A 19,702-nucleotide genomic window follows, 5' to 3' on the forward strand; every position below is an offset into this window, starting at 1 on the left:
ACTTTAGCTCATCCATGAACATGATTTCTGCCCGAGTCCCGTCGGATTGCTTCGGCTGTGGGGATGAAGACGACAACTCCCATGATTACACACCCAGTCACAGCGCCATCTAACTACGCCTTTGTTTCTTTGTTTGTTTTGAATACGCGCCCTCCAGTGGCAAAAAATTTGTTATATTGTGCCTTTAAATCTAAAAATATTAAAAACGAAATACTTCCACAATATATCTGTTTGCATTACATGTAATAGCTACATGTAAACAACTGAAAAAAAATTAAACAAAAATGAATAATAATTATAGTTAAATAAAATAACTTTTTAAAATATAATTATATTTGGAAACAAATAAATCCATTTATATGAAAATATATGCAGTACCAAATAGGCATAGGATATATTATGTCTGTCTGTGAATATATATACATAAACATGTATGTATATATATATATATAATTATGCATCTTCTATGTACTACAGGAAAATAATAAATAGAATTTATGCTATGAAATTGTCTGTGTATAGTTTTTTTTAATACCAATTTTTAATATTAAGAAGGTTGTCTGTAACACAAGGTAATTTTCATTGAAAATGTAATTGAAACATACATTATATAATAAGCAGATTATTAAATGATAGTGAAACGTTACACACACACACACACACACACACACCCACACAAAGCATTACTTAAAGTAGCAAGAATAAGTTTGTGAACCCTTAAAAAAAAACATGGATTTCTGCATTTATTATTTCTTGGTCTTGTCTTAATATAATTCACAATTATAGACCAACACAGTCTGACTTAACTAACAACACACAAGCAATTGTACTTTTTACATTTTTATTGAATACACAGAGCACTAATTGTTTGTCTGTAATTGTGGATTCTGAATTAGCAATGCAAAAATCCAGATATTTTCACATAGGGTTCACATACTTATTTTTGCCACTGTACATTCATGATTAATGTTAATTTAAGTAATTTTAAGTTCTCTCTTTCAAAATATATATATATTTTTAACTCGTTCTTTGTGAAATGACGTCAGTACGTAATGCGTTGCGTGGCGTGTTGCAAACATGCTCATCATGAGAACTGGTCCGTTACTGTTTACTCCGCAGTAGCACTCGTGCGTCACTAGAGGGCGCGTGTTGCTGTTAAGCACATGAACTGCTGAGTCACTTTTGTTGTAGGCCATCCGGCCATTTTCACTTAGATTTAAAAACTTTATTTGGGGTGCCTGTGCCCATTACTAGAAAGTTAATTCTGATTAGCTATTTTGTTATCCTGCTGTTAATCACAAATCAGAGCTTGTTTTCTTATTGTGTATTGTATTTTAGTGCAGTGCCATTAATCTGTTAGTGATGTATGTGATATATAATTCCTGCACCATACAAATGCATATAGAAGAATGGGGTTATTTGTCACTCTTTTTTCCCCCAGTGAATATTTCTCAGTCTAGGTTTATTTTAGCTTTCTGTACTAGTAAAGTCTTGGCTTTAAAAAAGCCACTGAACACACACTTGTCCCACAATTGTTTCCCAGGGGAAAAAAGATACAGTTCATTAACACATGAACTCACAATACTGCATGTAGTGTAATTGGTCACAAAGGGATCCTTCTTTGAATTGATATTGATTTGAGGAGAATATATTTGTCAGGATCATGGACCTGTTTTGTTATGTTTTGCCCCTGTTTCTGTTCCTGTGTTCCCTTATTTGGTCATGTTCCTGTCCTTGTTTAGTTAATTAGTCATTCTGTGCACCTGTGTTTGGTAATTGTCCTGTGTTTATAAGTTCTTGTCTGTGCATTTCTCCTCTGTTGGGTCTACTTGTTGAATGTCTTCCTTGTGCTCTGTCTCCCCATTGGATTATTAAAGACTATTGTCCGTGCTTACTCCAGCGTCTCCTCGTTTCCTCCTAGAGAGATTGTGACAATATTTTATTGAAAAAATAAATATTATGTTTAAATATAAGTATTAAAAACTAAATACTCTGTTTGCATTAACTGGCTTTTTAGCGACATGTAAACACTTGGAAAAAAATTAATATAAATTTACATGAAATGTTTTTTTTAAATATAGTTAAATAAAATAACTTTTTTCAATACAATTATATTTGGAAATAAATATATACTTTTATCTGGAAATATACACAAATGTTTTCAAAAAGCATTTTAATTACTGATATTTATACCATTTTCCCTACTATAAATGTGGCAACCTGACCTGAAAGTCCCTGAAATTCCTCCTCTATATATATTTACATACACACCAAATTATATATGCAAATACAAATTTGTTTAATATCTGCTGTCCAGCAATATACTTTGCATAGACACCCTGCAAACTGCCAGTAAAGCAAAACCTCATTAGGTGCACTTTTAACAAATAAGGTTTAGATTTAACGATTTTTTCAAATCAGCTTTTTCAAATCCTTCTGCCAGTTCAGAGGCTCCACATTTTATTTTTATTATTTTATTTATTTACTATATCCACATTATTACAACAGGGAAGGTCACAATATCATCATTGTGTGTACGTGATATGTACTGTAGAAATAGTTTCAAAGTCTATATATCTATCTATCTATCTATCTATCTATATCTATCATTTATCTATCTATCTATTTACAGTGGGGAAAATATTTATTTGATCCCCTGCTGATTTTGTAAGTTTGCCCACTTACAAAGAAATGAAGGGTCTGTAATTTTTATGGTAGGTTTATTTTAACATATAGAGACAGAATACCAACCAAAAAATCCAGAAAAAACATTATAAAATTATATAACATTATACAAAGGTTAGAAATTGATTTGCATTTCAGTGAGTGAAATAAGTATTTGATCCCCAAGCAAAACATGACTTAGTACTTGGTGCAGAAACCCTTGTTGGCAAGCACAGACGTTTTTTTGTAGTTGATCACCAGGTTTGCACACATCTCAGGAAGGATTCTGATCCACTCCTCTTTACAGATTCTCTCTAAATCCTTAAGGTTTCTTGGCTGTCGTTTGGCAACTCGAAGTTTCAGCTCCCTCCACAGATTTTCTATAGGATTGAGGTCTGTAGACTGGCTAGGCCACTCCGTCACCTTAATGTGCTTCTTCTTGAGCCACTCCTTTGTTGCCTTGGCGGTATGTTTTTTTTGCTTGGTGACTGTGATCATTAACAAGCTCCTCCTGTGTAGTTCTGGGCTGATCCCTCACCTTTCTCATGATCATCCTTACGCCATGAGGCGGAGATCTTGATCTTGCACGGAGCTCCAGACCGAGGCCGATTGATGGTTATTTTTGACAGGACTAATCTGTGTTCCACATGGGCACATAACCAATCTGTGGGAGCCCTGAAATGCAAATCAATTTCTAATCTTTATATAATGTGTTTTTTCTGGATTTTTGGGTTGATATTCTGTCTCTATCCATTAAAATAAACCTACCATCAAAATTACAGACCCTTCATTTCTTTTTAAGTGGGCAAACTAACTAAATCAGCAGGGGATCAAATAAATATTTTCCCCACTGTATCTATCTATCTATCGGCAAACTCTGTTCATCATTTGTGTATTTGTGTCACAACCCCCAGTGCCTGCAGAAAGTGGAAGGAAGCTGCACTTGAATTGAGTTCTGTGCTGTCAGTCACTGCGACCACAGAACTTCTCATGAAAATGGAAAGCAAAATGCACAGCAGTTCTTCCCAAAAGTCTGATAAAAGTGGCCCTGTTGACTGGGCAATGGCTCACCACCACAGGGCTTTTGGACATATTGTATCACCCCTTCTGTGGGAAAAACAAAGTTTTCAAGTGGCACTCCACCTGGCAGCTGCTCACACAAGCTAAGCACACAACACTCATAAATTACAAAGCAGCAAACGTGTTATATTGGCCACAAAATCAATGACGCTTTGGCTGTAATGCAATAGGTGTTTTATTCAGCATTCTGCTTTAACTTTCAAATATTAAGCAAGATAGGTCGGACGTTTATTTATATTACCACACTGAACAAAAATAATAATTAATGAAACATCTAAAATAACTAGTTTTTTTCAAGTCAAGAATACTATTTAACATCACTAAACCATCCTATATTTATCAATTTATATCAACAAAACTACCTTTTATTTGTTAGATAAGGCAGAAATAGCTCTTTAAGGTAATAATTGCATGTTACCACTTTTTACAGTATATTTTTGCATACATATTAAATTTAAAAACAGTGTTTTAAAAAAGCATGGGGTTGAAAAGCAATATGCACACACTTAAACTATTATGTTATATTGATGTAAAACATGACATCACATAAATAGACCGGGTCAATATAATGACAAACAAGTGTTTTTCTAAGATGAAAGATTTTGACACTCAGTGACCTCACTGGGACAAAACAAAATATTGCAGTTGAGCAATTAAACATCAGACACTGGAAAAAAATCAGACACAGGCAAACAGTTTGTGAAATGCAGATGAAAGGTCTGCCACATGATGCTCCCTCATGTCTTCATTTGATTAAAATCGAACTGATCTTGTAGCAGGGCGACTAAATAATAAAATAAATAAATAAATATTGTTAATAAAAATAATGTGTATAATTATTTTTTAGAAATTATAAATTGTATTGTTGTGTATGTTTTTCTATGTGACCAATTATGTGTTTAAAATAGCATTATTGAACGAGCAAGAGGGAACTGTTCACTCCAACATTAATGCAATCAGAATAAACACTTATGCAATTATTTTTTACTAGTATTAAAATAATAAAAAGGCCTCTCTTAAAATGTTCTCAAGTATAAAAATATTATTATTTTTTGCATTGGTCACTCAGTCCATTGTAAAAACCCACATAAGACCACTTAAGCAGCTGTTATAACTGTTAACTGTCAGCTCGATCAAACTCCCTGAAAGGTCAGATATGGAGACCTCTACACCCACATATTCTACAATCAATGAACAAAACATCACAGTTTATCACAAGTTAGCACTGCAGCCACACTGTAAAAAGAGATGACCTGCAATTGTTACCTTAAAGAGCAATTTCTACCTGATTTAACCCATAAGATTGAGTTTTGCTGGTATAAATGAATGTCACCCTTTTTAGGTTACCATTAGGATGTATGCATATATAGAGAGCATATGCTTATACACTATAGTCTGTATCGACATGATTGAGGACGCAGGGTCATCATATTTGCTTTCATATTTTTCAGCACCGACAACTATCAAAAATCTTCAGTAAAATCTTTATTTTTTCATTGCCATCTTTAACTTTCGATTTCACATTATAATGCTATACATTCGACATATTATATATTGATTAGAAGTTACTGTTTTGACTAACCTACACACAGTTCTCCCAATAAACATGAAAAGCTTTCTTTTTTTAATTGTAAACTATACATGAATGATAAACTGACCATAGACATGCCCAAACATGTCTAGAATATTTGCACATTTAGACGTTGTTTTATTTACCTTTTTTCTCGTTGACAGTCGATATAAACCCATGCCGAGAGCTGAATAATAGTCATAAATGTAATTCATTAGATTTGGAGCATAAAGCTTGAGCAAGCATCGTGCGTTTCTAGAAGATTTTACGCAGCCGCGCAACCAGGAAGAAGATCACTGCAGGGCATCTCCATAAACAAGAAAACTGCGTTTTGAAACGCCAAACACCCTACAAGTGTCGTCTTCTCTCGCAGGGTAAGTTTGGAGAGAATCGTGAGCGTTTTTACACCGAAAGCGCCTAAATTTGAAAATCTTGGCACTGCGCACTGGACTGTTTCCTCCCACCGATCTAACGGATTTCTGCTGCTGCTCGACCATGAAAACCCTCAGAGAGTCACCATTTTATCATTCGTCGTCTGTCCTTTTGTATTCTGCAAACGTAATAACAACAATCCGTGCATCCACGACGCACGAACTTTAAAATAAAAGCGCACTGCTTATCCAAGAAAATATGGCACATTATTATTATACGAATTCGTGGTTGAAACGTGTCCACTCACTTCTGTCTGTGGTCTGGTTTTCAAATGAATGACTGCCACACACCACACGTCAAAATATTTGTTTTAGATTACTGCGAGAGAAAGCAGAGAAATAATGTGCCCAACATGACGCACATTTAGATTTCATTGTGCATGCGTTTCTGTTGCCGTTTCGATATGGGTCAATAACAAATAAGGATGTTCGAGATTATGAAAAGGATATTTTGATAATCTCGTTTAAAACACGTGTATCAAGTTCCTAGATATGTGATCTTTGAATTCTTTGTTTCATACATTTAGGGGGAAAAACGTGTATGATTTAGGCTAATGACTATAAAATGTAGCTTATAGCAGTACCAAAATACAGTCCTTGCACCTTAATGTGAGTGTACATAACTTTTAGTAATCAATGTAAAGCATTTTTTTTATTATTAAATATCATTAATTTTTGAGTCTAGAAAATTTAGGATTAGGCCTATACTCAGTTCGACCTGAATAAGACGTGCCTTGTCATGAAAAGGTCAAAATATCTGAAAAAAAAAAGAATTCTTCATGTTTGTTACTTGTGCCACAGTATTTGTTAAATATTAATATTTTATATTAGAATTCTTGAAAGACATGTAAATAACAAAACAACAAAAAATCTTTTAATGGCACTTTTTATTACAGTCTCTAATCAGTTACACCACCAGTTATAATTGTAATTTTTATTTTAATCCCTATAAATAAAAATATTAAAATGACTTTTATTTTAGAAGTTAAAATCCGGGCAGAAACACAATGTGCAATTGACCCCTGCAATATCTTAAAGGTGAGAGAAATGTAGTTAATTCTAGTCAAATGAATTTTAGGACAACGCAAATTAGATTATATTAATGTAGTTTCGCTTTTTCACTACAATGAAAGCTAAATCTGATTATTGTCAACTGTAAGGCTTTTTCTGTTTACAGAGGGAACGGCAGACAACTTGTGCTCTGTACCTACACTAAAAATATACAACTGCCACCGCGAACGTCACAGCGTTTTATTTTTCTGTTTTAAACATTCGACAACATAAAAAAACTGTTATCAATGTTCAAACAATTATATTTCATGTTTTTAATACAGTCTCATAAATGTTTTCCAGGCCTACCCGTATTTCAGTGACACGAGGCCAGAGTTAAACACACAACGTCACGAAACCGTTTAACAGCTGTCTTTGGTTATTTTGCAAGGTTTTAATTTTTTCAATGCGACAAAACATAAGCTTTCACAGTAAATCAACAGTTAAAAGGCATTAATTACAAGCAAAAGTGCAAGTTCAATGTCATAAAACTATAAACACAACAAAAACAGAGCAGTCAGGGGTTAAGTGGATTTTGACCATTATAGTGCAATTACTTTAATAAAAGGGGAGATTGGTTTCTTTAAGCACATCAATTAATTTAGGTTATCTTTTTTTCTTGTTATAAAACAGGACATATAGGACAGGCGTGACCTGCCTGGAAGTTAGTGAAAGAAATTAAAATTATCAATACAAAACTAAAATGGAGACTTAGATGACCTGAAAAATATCTTATTAAAAAAATAATAAAATGTAATCCACTTAGCCAGTTGAAATTGGGGGCAATGTGAATAACATGCAATGTCAACTGAAATGTTAATTGTTCTTCACAAACAGACACGCCCCTGAGCCCAATATTTTACAATGCAATGAGAGGTAGTTGGCTGAAATGTCTGCAATGCAATAAATCGCTCATTCAGCGTTTGTCTGCTACCTCTGTTACACAACAAAACACACAGGCCCATAGTCATAATCTCTAGCTGGATTGTGAAGGCGCAATGTTCTCCAGCCACTCCACAGTTCTGTGTTTTTTGTGCATGAGCGCCAGGTCACGAGGCGTGTAGCCTTTTGCGTTAGGCACAGAAGGCGGCGTGCTGCAGTCAGATACGAGATACTGCACAACAGCCAGGTGTCCCTCCCGCGCCGCCAGATGCAGAGGCAGGTTGCCGTCGTTGTCAGGGAGATTGACATCAGCACCGTTCTGCGCGAGCACCCGTAGAGTGTCCAGATATCCGTCTCGCGCGGCATCGTGACTGACGGTCAGTCGCAGGATGGGGTCGCGCGCGTTTGGATCGGCGCCCGCTCGAAGCAGCGCCTCCGCTATGCACGGACAGCCAAGTTTCATCACCTGAGATACAACCCAAAGAGATGTGTTAAGGTGCTTAAAAATATTGTTATAATAATCAATTACATTAATCACTTTTTGATGAAAGTGTGCATTTCAATTAAGCATCATAAGTGCATTATTCATTTCTTATCAAGATAAAGGGTAATATCTACATGAATGTATCTAAGGCCTATATATATATATATATATATATATATATATACACATACATACACACACGCACACTGTATATCTTATGACGTGTACCTATTATTATTACTAACCTATTAGAAGAGACTTAATTGTTATGTAACTCTCATGTAAATAAAAAGAAATAGAAAGAATGTTGAAAGAATAACCACGACTTCAAAACCTGTGATATAAAAAATGTTCGTGGTGAAATCAGTTTTAGGCACATAATGACCTCCTAAATTATGACTCGCTGACCTCTGATGATAAGTTATGAAGTGATGGCAGACCTAATCGACACACCCAGGAAAAAAAATACCCTATATTATGAATTGTGTTTATGGAAATTTTTACGAGGAAGTTCACCAGTACATCACACGAATTGTTTAATATGGGTAAGGCTCCAATACACAGCTCATTCTCGGATAATTATTATGCGTGCATTTTTTGCAACTCATATTAATTAAGAGACCACATGGAATACTTATTTTCATAAATTCCTTTGTCACATCGCAGAGCCATTTAAAATGACCCAGTGAAGGTAAAAGGTGATAAAACGGTCAAAACCTAAAAAGCAGTGACCAGTCACAGCACCTTAAAACATACAATTTTCCTTATTCACTCATAATTTTTAAACCTAAAATCGTAATGTTGTTAAAACAAAAAATCACGAATATTTGATATGTCATGTATAGGCTACCTATAAATATATGCCACATATAGAAATTAGCATTATACGGCTTTGAACATCGAGGATGGGGATTACCCAGTGTTCAAATTATCACTCATTCTCAAGCCAAGAGTATATATTGTGAATATGACACGAGAACATGAGTAATATATGAATATTTTACCGAAATTAAACAGCTATATTGAGCTTGGTGTTAGTCCAGACGGCCTTCTGATAAGCAGAACATTTTATGTTTATCTGAAAAAAGCAAAAACAGCATCTCAAGGTGTGTACGATTTTAATTTATTTATTTTATTGATTTCTAGAATTTTATCCTACGCCATAAAAGGAAATAATAAACATGAGCACTTCGGGCCTTATTGCCTATTAAAACAAAAACACATGATCATTAAAAATACATTTTAACTTTGTTGTTACACTTACGTTGTATAAAAAGTATAGAAACAAATACAATGATATCTGAATTATCCTAATTTAAGTGTAAAATGTTGCCAAAAACTGTTCGTTAATGTCAGATTTCATTTAGCCCGTGAGCTGACTGTGGTGTAATAAAACACTTTTCAGTTTCCACAATAAATTCTTTATGTATCAGAAAACGAGTGACGCTAATTTATTGGCATAAATAAAATATAGATCATTTGTCAGTTCAACAGGTGCGTACTTGCTGGTTCGCAGGTAAACTTTATAAAAAAAAACACTGGTTTAGTTAGAAGTAAATCAACCAGGCCACTGCTAGTGACCGCAAGAAAGAAAAGGACAAAATGTTTTCCTGAGGCTCTATGCACTATGCATTATAAACATCGTGTTTAGATATGAAAGTCGTTCGTGGAGATGTGAGTCTAACCTGCAATGGTGTCCTGCCGTACTTGTTCTTCTCATTAACGTTCACGTTGCTTTGCAGTGTCTGCTCAATTTCTTTCAGATCTCCAATCGCAGCTGCAGTGCTCAGCCTATCTATAGCTGTGTCCTCGGCCATTATATACTGACAAAGGATGTAGAATATCTCTGATGCTTGCGTTTAAAAAAAATGTCCGCTGGTTTAGATGTAAAAAGTACTACAAAGCTGTAGTAAATAGCCCGATCCTCCAGCCCCCCTAAAAAATATCCGTTGGAGATGCGCCAAGGTCCACCCACATTAATATCGTCCTACCGAAGCCATCGGAACCAGCGGAGAAAACAGGGATGCCATGCCATCTCGTATCAAATATACGCACAATCAAGAATTATATGGAATAAAAAAAGCAAACATCCTCTTTTATATGATCAATGCGCGAAGTTCCTCCCCGTGTCCATGAATGACATGCAGCTCTCCTGCGGTCTTGGTCCAGATACGATCTCACATTCAAACAGATCCGTGGTAGTCACATGAAAAATGCTCGTATCTGAGAGCCAAACTTTCCTTTCATGAGTCCTCTGATATTAACTATATGCAGGTGCAATGGGCTGGAGAACTGCGATGCGTTCATGACATTCGCAGATGTTGTCATTTCAAGCCTCCGAACGACCTCTGAAACAGATAAATAGAGTGAGAAGACTGTTATTCCGCGAGGAAATTCATATTATGCATCCAGTTGGGTTTGCAAGGATGTGTTGTAAGTTTTATGCAAGCTTCCCGCCCATTTTGAATATGAAACGTCAAAAGCGAATCTTCTTTGATGTGCACATCAAAGAACGCTGGCGTGAGGGTTATCAAAACTTGTTAACTGACACTAGTCCGGTATTTCAAACAGACACGCGTAGACAGAAGCTTTAATAGGTTTTCGGTCTGCGATCACGCATGTCGAACTGAAGGCGTGAATATCTACAAACGTTCTGTCGTAGTGATTCCTCGCGCACGGAGGTGCAGTTACATTGTGACGATTCAGCCGATGATGGACGACGTCATAATGGAAAATGAAACATTGTATCCACTACCTGCAGAATGGTTAGGCTACGTCGCGGGCATCGAGTTATCCTCTTCGACCGGTTTATGGGCGTTGAATGAGCTGGTTAGAAGACAGCTGACTTTGTCAGAGAGTCTGCCGCTGTTGTTTGACATCACTCCGTTTTTGAAATAAAGGGCCGGCACTTCCGCCCACTTTTACTAACAGACGCGGAGTGAGGCGGGACTCAACGGTAATACTGCTGCTGGGGGAGAGGCTGCTGAGAGATGCACTTTCTGCTTTCTTCTCACTGGTTCTGCCGTGTGTTAAACATTCATCCTTGAGCTGTGAAGGCTTTGAAGTGTTGGTATTACCAATATAAAATTCCTCTCTCCATAAATGTGTGTTTGAAGTGAAATTTATTCAAATTACTGGTAAGATGAAAGGGTGTAAGACAGTGCAAGGTTTATATTCAGTCATGTAAACTGCCGAGATGAAACCCTCCACCGCATCACAAGTAGCCTACAATCTGTCTGAAAATGGCCAGTTTTTCAATATTTCTCCATCTCATTGTTTTGTTTATTCATTTGAATTAAAGCCATATAGCACAGCAATAGCTAGCCTAATGTGTTTACATTAACAGTGCACACTATTATATTAGTAGTAGGCTATACTGAGACATACAACTACATCCCTGCTCATACAAACTAAACTAGCCTACTGATTTGCTGGGTTTGAGAGGATTTTGGGCACTTTTCACTGTGCAAGGCTGTGACTGGTTTATTTATTTAGTGTTTATTTATTTATTTTTATTTCAGGCCAGGCAGGCAAGGCAAGGCTTATAAAAACGTAAGTAAGTTTAATTGCAACAAATGACTCTGGTTTGCTGGTTTAAGATGGTCTAGCTTGGTTCCTAGCCTGGCCTAGATCAAGGCCTCTCAGCCTGACTCACTGAAAACTGATCTAAACACCTCTAAAACCAGCATTGTAGGGCTGGCATACCTGCTAAGACCAGCGTGGACTGGTTTGTTGATGTTTTTGTTTTATTATTATCTTTGAGACAAGATTTACATTTGTAGGTTAATGTTTAAGCAAGTTGAATTGCAACAAATGTCTCTAGTTTGCTGGTTTAGGATGGTTTTACCTGGTTCTAGCTGGCTAAGATGGTGCTCTGCTGTTTGACAAGCTAATTTCTCATTTTGACCCATTTAAAATTGCTCTAAACCCATCTAAAACCAGTCTGGTGGGGCTTGCATGTACCTGCTAAGACCAGCAAACCAACTTAAACTGGTTTAATTCTTTTTTTTAGCATAGATGGCATAAAGGAAAACTGTGAGTTTAGTCAAGAGTATCCATTAGTAAAATGAAATCAGCCCTTCTTAAATTTTAAGATTTTTCTTAAAGCTTACTAACGTTTGGTTGTTCATCATGGTTGTGTTATATCTTCACGTTTACAAAAAAAATTAAAAATCATTTTGGGGGGTGGCAGTTCGGTAGTGAACTTTGAAAAATTGGTACTGACTTGATGTAAATTGGTATTTTAGTACTGCCTACAGTGCCCATAAACATGTTTCAGAAAATATTTTTAAAGATTTTTTTTGTTGTAAAATGTCATAAGGTAGTCAAACATGTCGCTTGTACGACAGTCGATTCAAATTCAACCGCGGCCCTGCTGCTGCTGCTGCTTTAAAAATATACAGCTCTCTCCAACCGTGAGAGGGGCGCGACAGTTCACGGCACTTCTTTACGGCAGCCGTAAGATGTTCCGTTGCTTTGAACGCCGATCCAGAACAGCAAAGTGACGATAACAGAAAAACGGAAAGCCACGTAACACTGACAACACGGCCCCAAAGAGCAGCATTTATACTCAGTTACTTGCCGCACACTGATAAGCCGTGTCCTGAGCTGCTCTTTTGAAATCGGAGGTTGATATTTTTGTTTTTTTTTACATGAGTCGTTAGCCTCTCACTGCAATGGCCTCCGACAGCAACATGGACAGAGAAATGATCCTGGCCGACTTTCAGGTGAGTTTCCTCACATAAATACTGATAATTTGTGATTTTATAAGCTCTGGATGAGTAGATCAGACCTGTTCTTGTGACTGCTCAGTGCTATCCGGGTAACGGCTATTTAAGTAACTTCTTTTTGTTGACATCTCTCCGGATGGTCAGCTGTCAGTGGCTTTGTTTGAATTATTCAGCAAAAATGAAATCTGGAAAGCACATGACTAGACAAAAGAACAATAGACAGCCTAAAATACATCATTTTGGTGTCGTCTGCTCATCTGGGACTAGAAAACATAGCTGGACTGTCATCTGAAGCCTGAGCTGTGTTTTTATGACCCTGTAATGGCCAGAAGCTGTCAGATGACCCTGTACGGTTCTCTCTGTTTCTACACTGCCATCACCTGTCACATTCATGTTTTTCAATTTGTTTACCTTGAGATTTTAAATATGAGTCAGTTTACGAGTGTTGACAATATGTGTTTTGATTAGCAAACTGTTTATTATTTAATAGAAACTGAAAGAGATCAGAAATATGTAGCAATTACAAATATTTTAAGGTGGCATTCACCAAAATTGAAGGTTGCTTATATACACTGTTTCATCGTGACTATAAACTTACAGGTTTACAATAAACATCTCTCATATAATTTAATAGCTTTTCCTTTGTTATATTGAATAAATATTTAGCTTGACCTTACATGTAAGGTGTGTATGTGTATATATATATATATATATATATATACTGTACATGAATATATTCAGTTCATAATGCATATTTATGTAGCATGCAACAAAATAGAAATTCATTTATCATTCTCAGAAATGTATTTTTGGCCTGTTCTGTTATTTCGTTCTTTCAATATAAAAAGAGGACTTTTTGGTTTGTTATTTTTAATATGCAAATATCAAAACCAGTTTGTTGGTTTTGTTTCAGGCATGTACCGGAATCGACAACATTGCAGAAGCGATCACACTTCTAGAACTCAATAACTGGGACTTGGTGGTAAGATGCACTTTATTTGTTAAATCTGTAAAACTGACACACAGCTAGATTTGTTTCAAACCACAAACAGCTTTAACAAGGGATTGTGTCTCCTGTTTATTGTTTGTGGATTGTGGTGATGCATCGGAGACAAAGCCACTATGTTTAGTACAAAGGCTATTTATTGGTACCATTGTTCACACAGGACATTCTGGCACAGTTCTGTACAGCAGAAGAACCTAGTCTGACATGTTTGTAATTCAAGGCTTTATTTTTATTTTTGACACTGTGAACAATTGTGTTATAATCAGGGGCATCATGTATCTAGTTTTTTTTAGGGGTCATCAGTAACAGTTCTAGCACTTCTTTTTAAAACTTTGAGTCATGATTGTGTAGTGGTGTCATTTTATGGTATGCATGGGGGAATGGTTCAGATAATATATTATAATATAAATCTTTATAATGAACCAAGCAAGATTGTAGCTTGTAGATTGTTTCATGGACAACGCGGACGAGTTGTTCATGAAACACCCATGTTCAATTAACAATAGTAGATTCAAAGACCAAAGTAGATTTAGACCAAAGATTCCCGCCACCATTTCCCCGTAGAACCACTAACAGTATGGGACAGACAATACAACAAAGACAACAGGTATTTTTATGAACTCATAATCATAATAAACTTGTGTCAGTAAACAGTCTCTGTGTGTATGTGTGAGTGCATTCATAAACTCAAGTCCATTTAAATGTGCGGTTATTCTGTGACCGTCACACACTGCACCTTAAAAGCTGTTAAGAGCTTTAAGCCACATACAGGTGTATCTCAAATAAATTAGAATGTCGTGGAAAGTTCATTTGTTTCAGTATTTCAACTCAAATTGTGAAACTCGTGTATTAAATAAATACCTCTACTACATCAGAATGCACTGCGCTGTAAAATTATGTTACAGATTGTGAAAGATTATTACATTCAAACATATAAACATATAAACAGTCTATTTAATACTGATCCAATGATAAATACTGATCCAATGATCCAATGATTTTCCTCTCTAATTGTATGCTGATTATGTGATACATAGAATAACATTACAGTTCATACATGTAATTTTAAAGAGGCGTCATTAAAGACAATACACTGCAGCTGCGAAATGCATGCCCAAACAAGGGACAAGATCTGTACCTTTTTTCAAGCAGAAACTGTTTCACTCCTAGTGAACAAATAGTAGCATCTTTGTTGCTCCTACTGTGCAGAGCTTATGTGTCTGAGTGTCTGTTTCAATCGATAATGTTATTTGAACAGACATTAATGTCTGCTGCAGTCTAGTCTGCAGATGCTCACACCTTTTTATAGCCTTTCATCTTATCTTTTGCAAACAGGTCATTTACACCGATCAAAACGGTCCTAAAAATGCCTTGTTGCAGGAGCCCATCCCTCCCGAATACATGGTGTGGAAATTGTAATTGAAGTCCTCTTAGTCTTTTTACAAGCATCCTGGTGATTTATAGTATGGTATATCACCTTTCATTCGCCGCCGCACAAACATTTCACCTCTAGAGCCTAAAAAATATGCAGCTGTGACAGGTGTCACACCACAGACAAAGGCAGACGTGCAGAGCTTGTTTTGATTGGGTGAATGTAAGAGATGGCGTGTCCTCTAGCAGTTTCCGTAGTGCAATTTCGCATGAGGGACTGCATGTGACCCACTCTCGACCCTAAAATAGGGTTCAAGCCATCTCGTATTTACAGACAGTAATGGCTGTATAAAGAATGCAGTGTCAGGACAGATCTAAAGCGACAGTTTTCAAACAAAATGAAGAAATTGTGGTTTTGCAGACAGATTTTCCTCCACAAAGTTGCTTTTTATCTTAAAAGCAGGCTGTTTTACTATATTTAGCAGGAAGCTGGTTGTATGCTGGCAGCAATTCAAAGAAAACAGGCCTGAGCCATGGCGTGGTTAAGTGCACCTGTGAATGTGATGACTCGCTGTTCTACTCAGGGTTGTGAGGTTGATTGAGTCAAAAAATGTAGAGACGGGACAGCCAGCGAGTGTTTGAACACCCCACGCTGAAACCAGGATGTGTGCCGCGCACACACTTGATCACACAAACACTGCGCTGCACCTGAGCAAATCTTTCATGAGAAGTCAAATGGCCTTAGATGTGTAGAGCATTTCGTCGACGTCTACATATTTGCAAGCGTTAAAGGGTTAAAAATATCTGATGTTCTGTCTCTACAGCAGACAAAACATAATTTCTGTGGCCTCTACCGGCATGGAAAAAATTTCAGAGCATAGCAAGCGTTGCGATGTATGTCTCTGTATACACTTTGTTATTTGGCTCAATCAGAAGCCATTCCATTCAGATTTGTATCCACCAAGAGTAAGTCTCCTTATCACAGTCTGGCTCCAGAACCCACTTGCTCACACACGCACAGACACAAACACATCAGGCCCATCTCTGTGCATTCCACTTCAGTCTGATGAGAGAAAGAGAGGGGGAAATATGTGGCCCACATTGCTGGATACTGCTTGTGTGTTTTATGTTTGGGTTGCTGTGTATCTCTGTTATTTGCGTTATCATCTTAAAAAAAGGAGCAGTGTATTTAGACCACTATTTATTTAGGTAGTTGATGTGAAATTTCAAGTAATGACAGCACTTATGTCCTGCTGTGTGATATGATATATGCTATGCCATATCTTAAGTAAATTGATTCTCGTCTATTTATTATATACTACAGTTCAAAAGTAAATACTGTAAAAACAGCAGTATTGTGAATTAAAATGTATTATAATTTTCTATTTTAATATGTTTTAATATGTAATTTATTTATTATTTATTTATTAATTTATGTAATTTATTCCTGTGATGCAAAGCTATTTTTTTCAGCAGCCATTACTTCAGGCTTTAGTGTCACATGATCCTTCAGAAATCATTCTAATATGCTGATTTGGTGCTCAAGAAATATTTCTTATTATTATCTATAATGTAGATATTATAGATAATTATAGAAAATGTTCTATAATGTAGAAAACAGTTGTGCTGCCTGTTGTGGAAACCATAATAAAATTTTCTCCAGAATTCTTTGATGAATAAACAGTTCATCCTTGCTGAATAAAACAATAATTTAAAAAAAAAGGCTTTTATTTACAAAAAACGTTTTGAATGGTAGTGTAAAATAAAGGAATCTATGAAACAAGAATTTATGACCTCATTAGTCAAGAGTTTTTATGACTTCATATTAATTTAAAGACTACATTTGTGCAAGTTGTGTCACATTGCAGGATTATTTACATAAACTGCAAACAGCAGGGTGATTAACAGTGCACCAAATTTGCATACTGTGGAGTATGTTCTGTATTACTTCTCGGCCATTCATAAACTGTGTTCTTTTGCATACTATGAAGTAGGGAAGTACACATATTCAGACATGCTGTGTTGATTTGGTGCTCAAGAAATATTTCTTATTATTATCTATAATGTAGATATTATAGATAATTATAGAAAATGTTCTATAATGTAGAAAACAGTTGTGCTGCCTGTTGTGGAAACCATAATAAAATTTTCTCCAGAATTCTTTGATGAATAAACAGTTCATCCTTGCTGAATAAAACAATAATTTAAAAAAAAAGGCTTTTATTTACAAAAAACGTTTTGAATGGTAGTGTAAAATAAAGGAATCTATGAAACAAGAATTTATGACCTCATTAGTCAAGAGTTTTTATGACTTCATATTAATTTAAAGACTACATTTGTGCAAGTTGTGTCACATTGCAGGATTATTTACATAAACTGCAAACAGCAGGGTGATTAACAGTGCACCAAATTTGCATACTGTGGAGTATGTTCTGTATTACTTCTCGGCCATTCATAAACTGTGTTCTTTTGCATACTATGAAGTAGGGAAGTACACATATTCAGACATGCTGTGTTAAAACATCAAAATAAATGATGACTAGTTACATCACCTGAAATATGTTTCCTTTTATACATTCACATACATTGACTAAAAGGTTTCATGTTATGTCACTTTTGATTTTAACTCAAGCTAACAGTTATTTCTTGTATTCATCAATAATTTGAATTCTCATTAAAATATATTTATGTTTTCTTTGTAGGCAGCCATCAATGGAGTGATACCACAAGAAAATGGGATCTTGCAAAGGTATGATGTTGATTTGTTGATTCTTATGAATCTAAAACCATCAACTCAGGCTTTCCTTTTACAAGATAATGGCAGAGATTCCACTCCATCGAATTGCATGTGGTAGTCTTTAGAGTAGAGATTAATTCTGGTAAACTCCAAAGACGGCACATTACCTGAATCAAGACCTGGCTGAGCTTGATGGCCCGAACGAGGTGGTTACTGTTTTCATGCCCCTGTAAAATGAAACTGGCCTCCTCTCAAAAGGGCATTCGTCTTGAAGTTATAATGAGACCCAGCTGTGGCTGCTGCTGGTTCCCTGAATGTTAAGGAATCGAGGGGGAAATGTCAGAGCAGCGTGTGTTTCGGCTTGTAGGGCCTTTGGTAGAGCTCTTATCATGTCTGTTCAGCTGATTAGTCAAATCAGAAGTCTGCTCTTCCATTTTATGTCTGGCTAATACGCAAACTAACTACTGAACACAAAATCCTGCACTGTAATATTGATCTAGCTTCATTTCATAACTGACAATTATGTGTAAAGGAATCAATGATCTCTTCCACAGTTAGCCTAGGTGGACACTTCAGTGTCTGGTGCAGCCCAGTGTAAGTGGAAATTTTGAGAAAATTAAGCACAAAATGTAAATCTTGAGGAATTGTTACACGACAGGACAAAGCAATATTGATATGATCCACCTTTATCACTCTAAAGGTATTTATAGCTTCTGGAACACTATAGACAATAAATATACAATAAAATGTTATGTGTACTATCATTAATAAAATTAATATATATAAGTAATTATAGTAGACAAATAATTTCATCACAAATAATTACATTATAATACAGTGTGTATGTGTACACATATACACACTGTATTATAATATAATGTAATGTAATCGACAGTTATTAGAAATATGACAGAAAGAGTTTTCGATTTTAGTGGAAGTTCACTAGGCCTGTAAGACATTGTTTATGATTTTTAAATGCAAACTTTTCTTCTTGTTCTTCTTCTTCTTTTTTTTTTGTATATTTATATTACACTACCATTCAAAAGTTTGGAATTGGGTATATTTTTTAAAATGATTTTTTTTATTCTTAATTTCTTTCTTTCTTTAAAAAAAAAAAAAAAAAACAGACCCCTAACTTTTACACTGTAGTGTATATATACACTACAGTAGTATTTATTGTGCATCACTGTAATGTATATAACATTTTATTGTATATTTATTGTACATCACTTTGGTACCATGTCTTAAAACCATTCTTTTTGCTACTTTAGGGTTAGGGAAGAAAAAAAAAACACGGGGAGGAAAAAGAAAGTGAGAATTAAAGTGTGTTGCGGAAATAATTGTGGTGAAATAGCAGTGCAGAAAAGGCTGTCATCTCATTTCCCTCTGGAAGTCTGCTCCCCAGCAATTACCCCCTTTGTGCTATTTCAACACCAGAGTCACAGGAAATCAAACAATCAAGTTTACTGCGGGGGTTTTCATAGCGGTTGGTTGATGACCTTGTTAATGGAGGAGAACAACCAACAAAGTTGGGAGCTTTTTATAGGACTCGGCACTGATGTAGCCAACTGTGGGTTCTGCGCCGCTGGCCACATTTCAGTGCGTTAATACAGTGCCCTAAAAATACTGTTTAATGCGACGTGTTTGTGACCAGCGGTAGGATTATTTAGATGCTCACCACTATTTCATACATGCAG

At 35.9% G+C, this 19,702-nt stretch overlaps 2 protein-coding genes across 3 annotated transcripts in view; one reads left to right on the plus strand and one right to left on the minus strand.

Moving 5' to 3' along the window:
• Positions 1-7,120: 7,120 nt before the first annotated feature.
• Positions 7,121-11,084, minus strand: LOC107707576 (cyclin-dependent kinase 4 inhibitor C-like). Its single transcript, XM_016511642.1, has 3 exons — positions 10,917-11,084; positions 9,847-10,509; positions 7,121-8,143 (listed from the first exon to the last, which is right to left on the minus strand). Exons 2-3 carry the CDS (start codon positions 9,976-9,978, stop codon positions 7,772-7,774), a joined length of 504 nt encoding a protein of 167 aa, XP_016367128.1. The 5' UTR covers positions 9,979-10,509; positions 10,917-11,084; the 3' UTR covers positions 7,121-7,771.
• A 1,460-nt stretch (positions 11,085-12,544) lies between these two features.
• Positions 12,545-19,702, plus strand: part of LOC107707577 (FAS-associated factor 1-like) — a 72,962-nt gene continuing 65,804 nt past the window's right edge. The window contains exons 1-3 of one of the 2 annotated variants that reach the window (XM_016511643.1): positions 12,545-12,888; positions 13,805-13,873; positions 17,971-18,017. In XM_016511643.1, coding sequence (XP_016367129.1) covers positions 12,838-12,888; positions 13,805-13,873; positions 17,971-18,017 — 167 coding nt within the window. In that variant the 5' untranslated portion in view covers positions 12,545-12,837. The remainder of the gene's footprint in view (positions 12,889-13,804; positions 13,874-17,970; positions 18,018-19,702) is intronic. The other variant, XM_016511644.1, reaches the window with a different exon arrangement.

This window comes from Sinocyclocheilus rhinocerous, unplaced genomic scaffold (assembly GCF_001515625.1).
Source record: "Sinocyclocheilus rhinocerous isolate Xijiao unplaced genomic scaffold, SAMN03320098_v1.1 scaffold1166, whole genome shotgun sequence".
NCBI lineage: Eukaryota > Metazoa > Chordata > Actinopteri > Cypriniformes > Cyprinidae > Sinocyclocheilus > Sinocyclocheilus rhinocerous.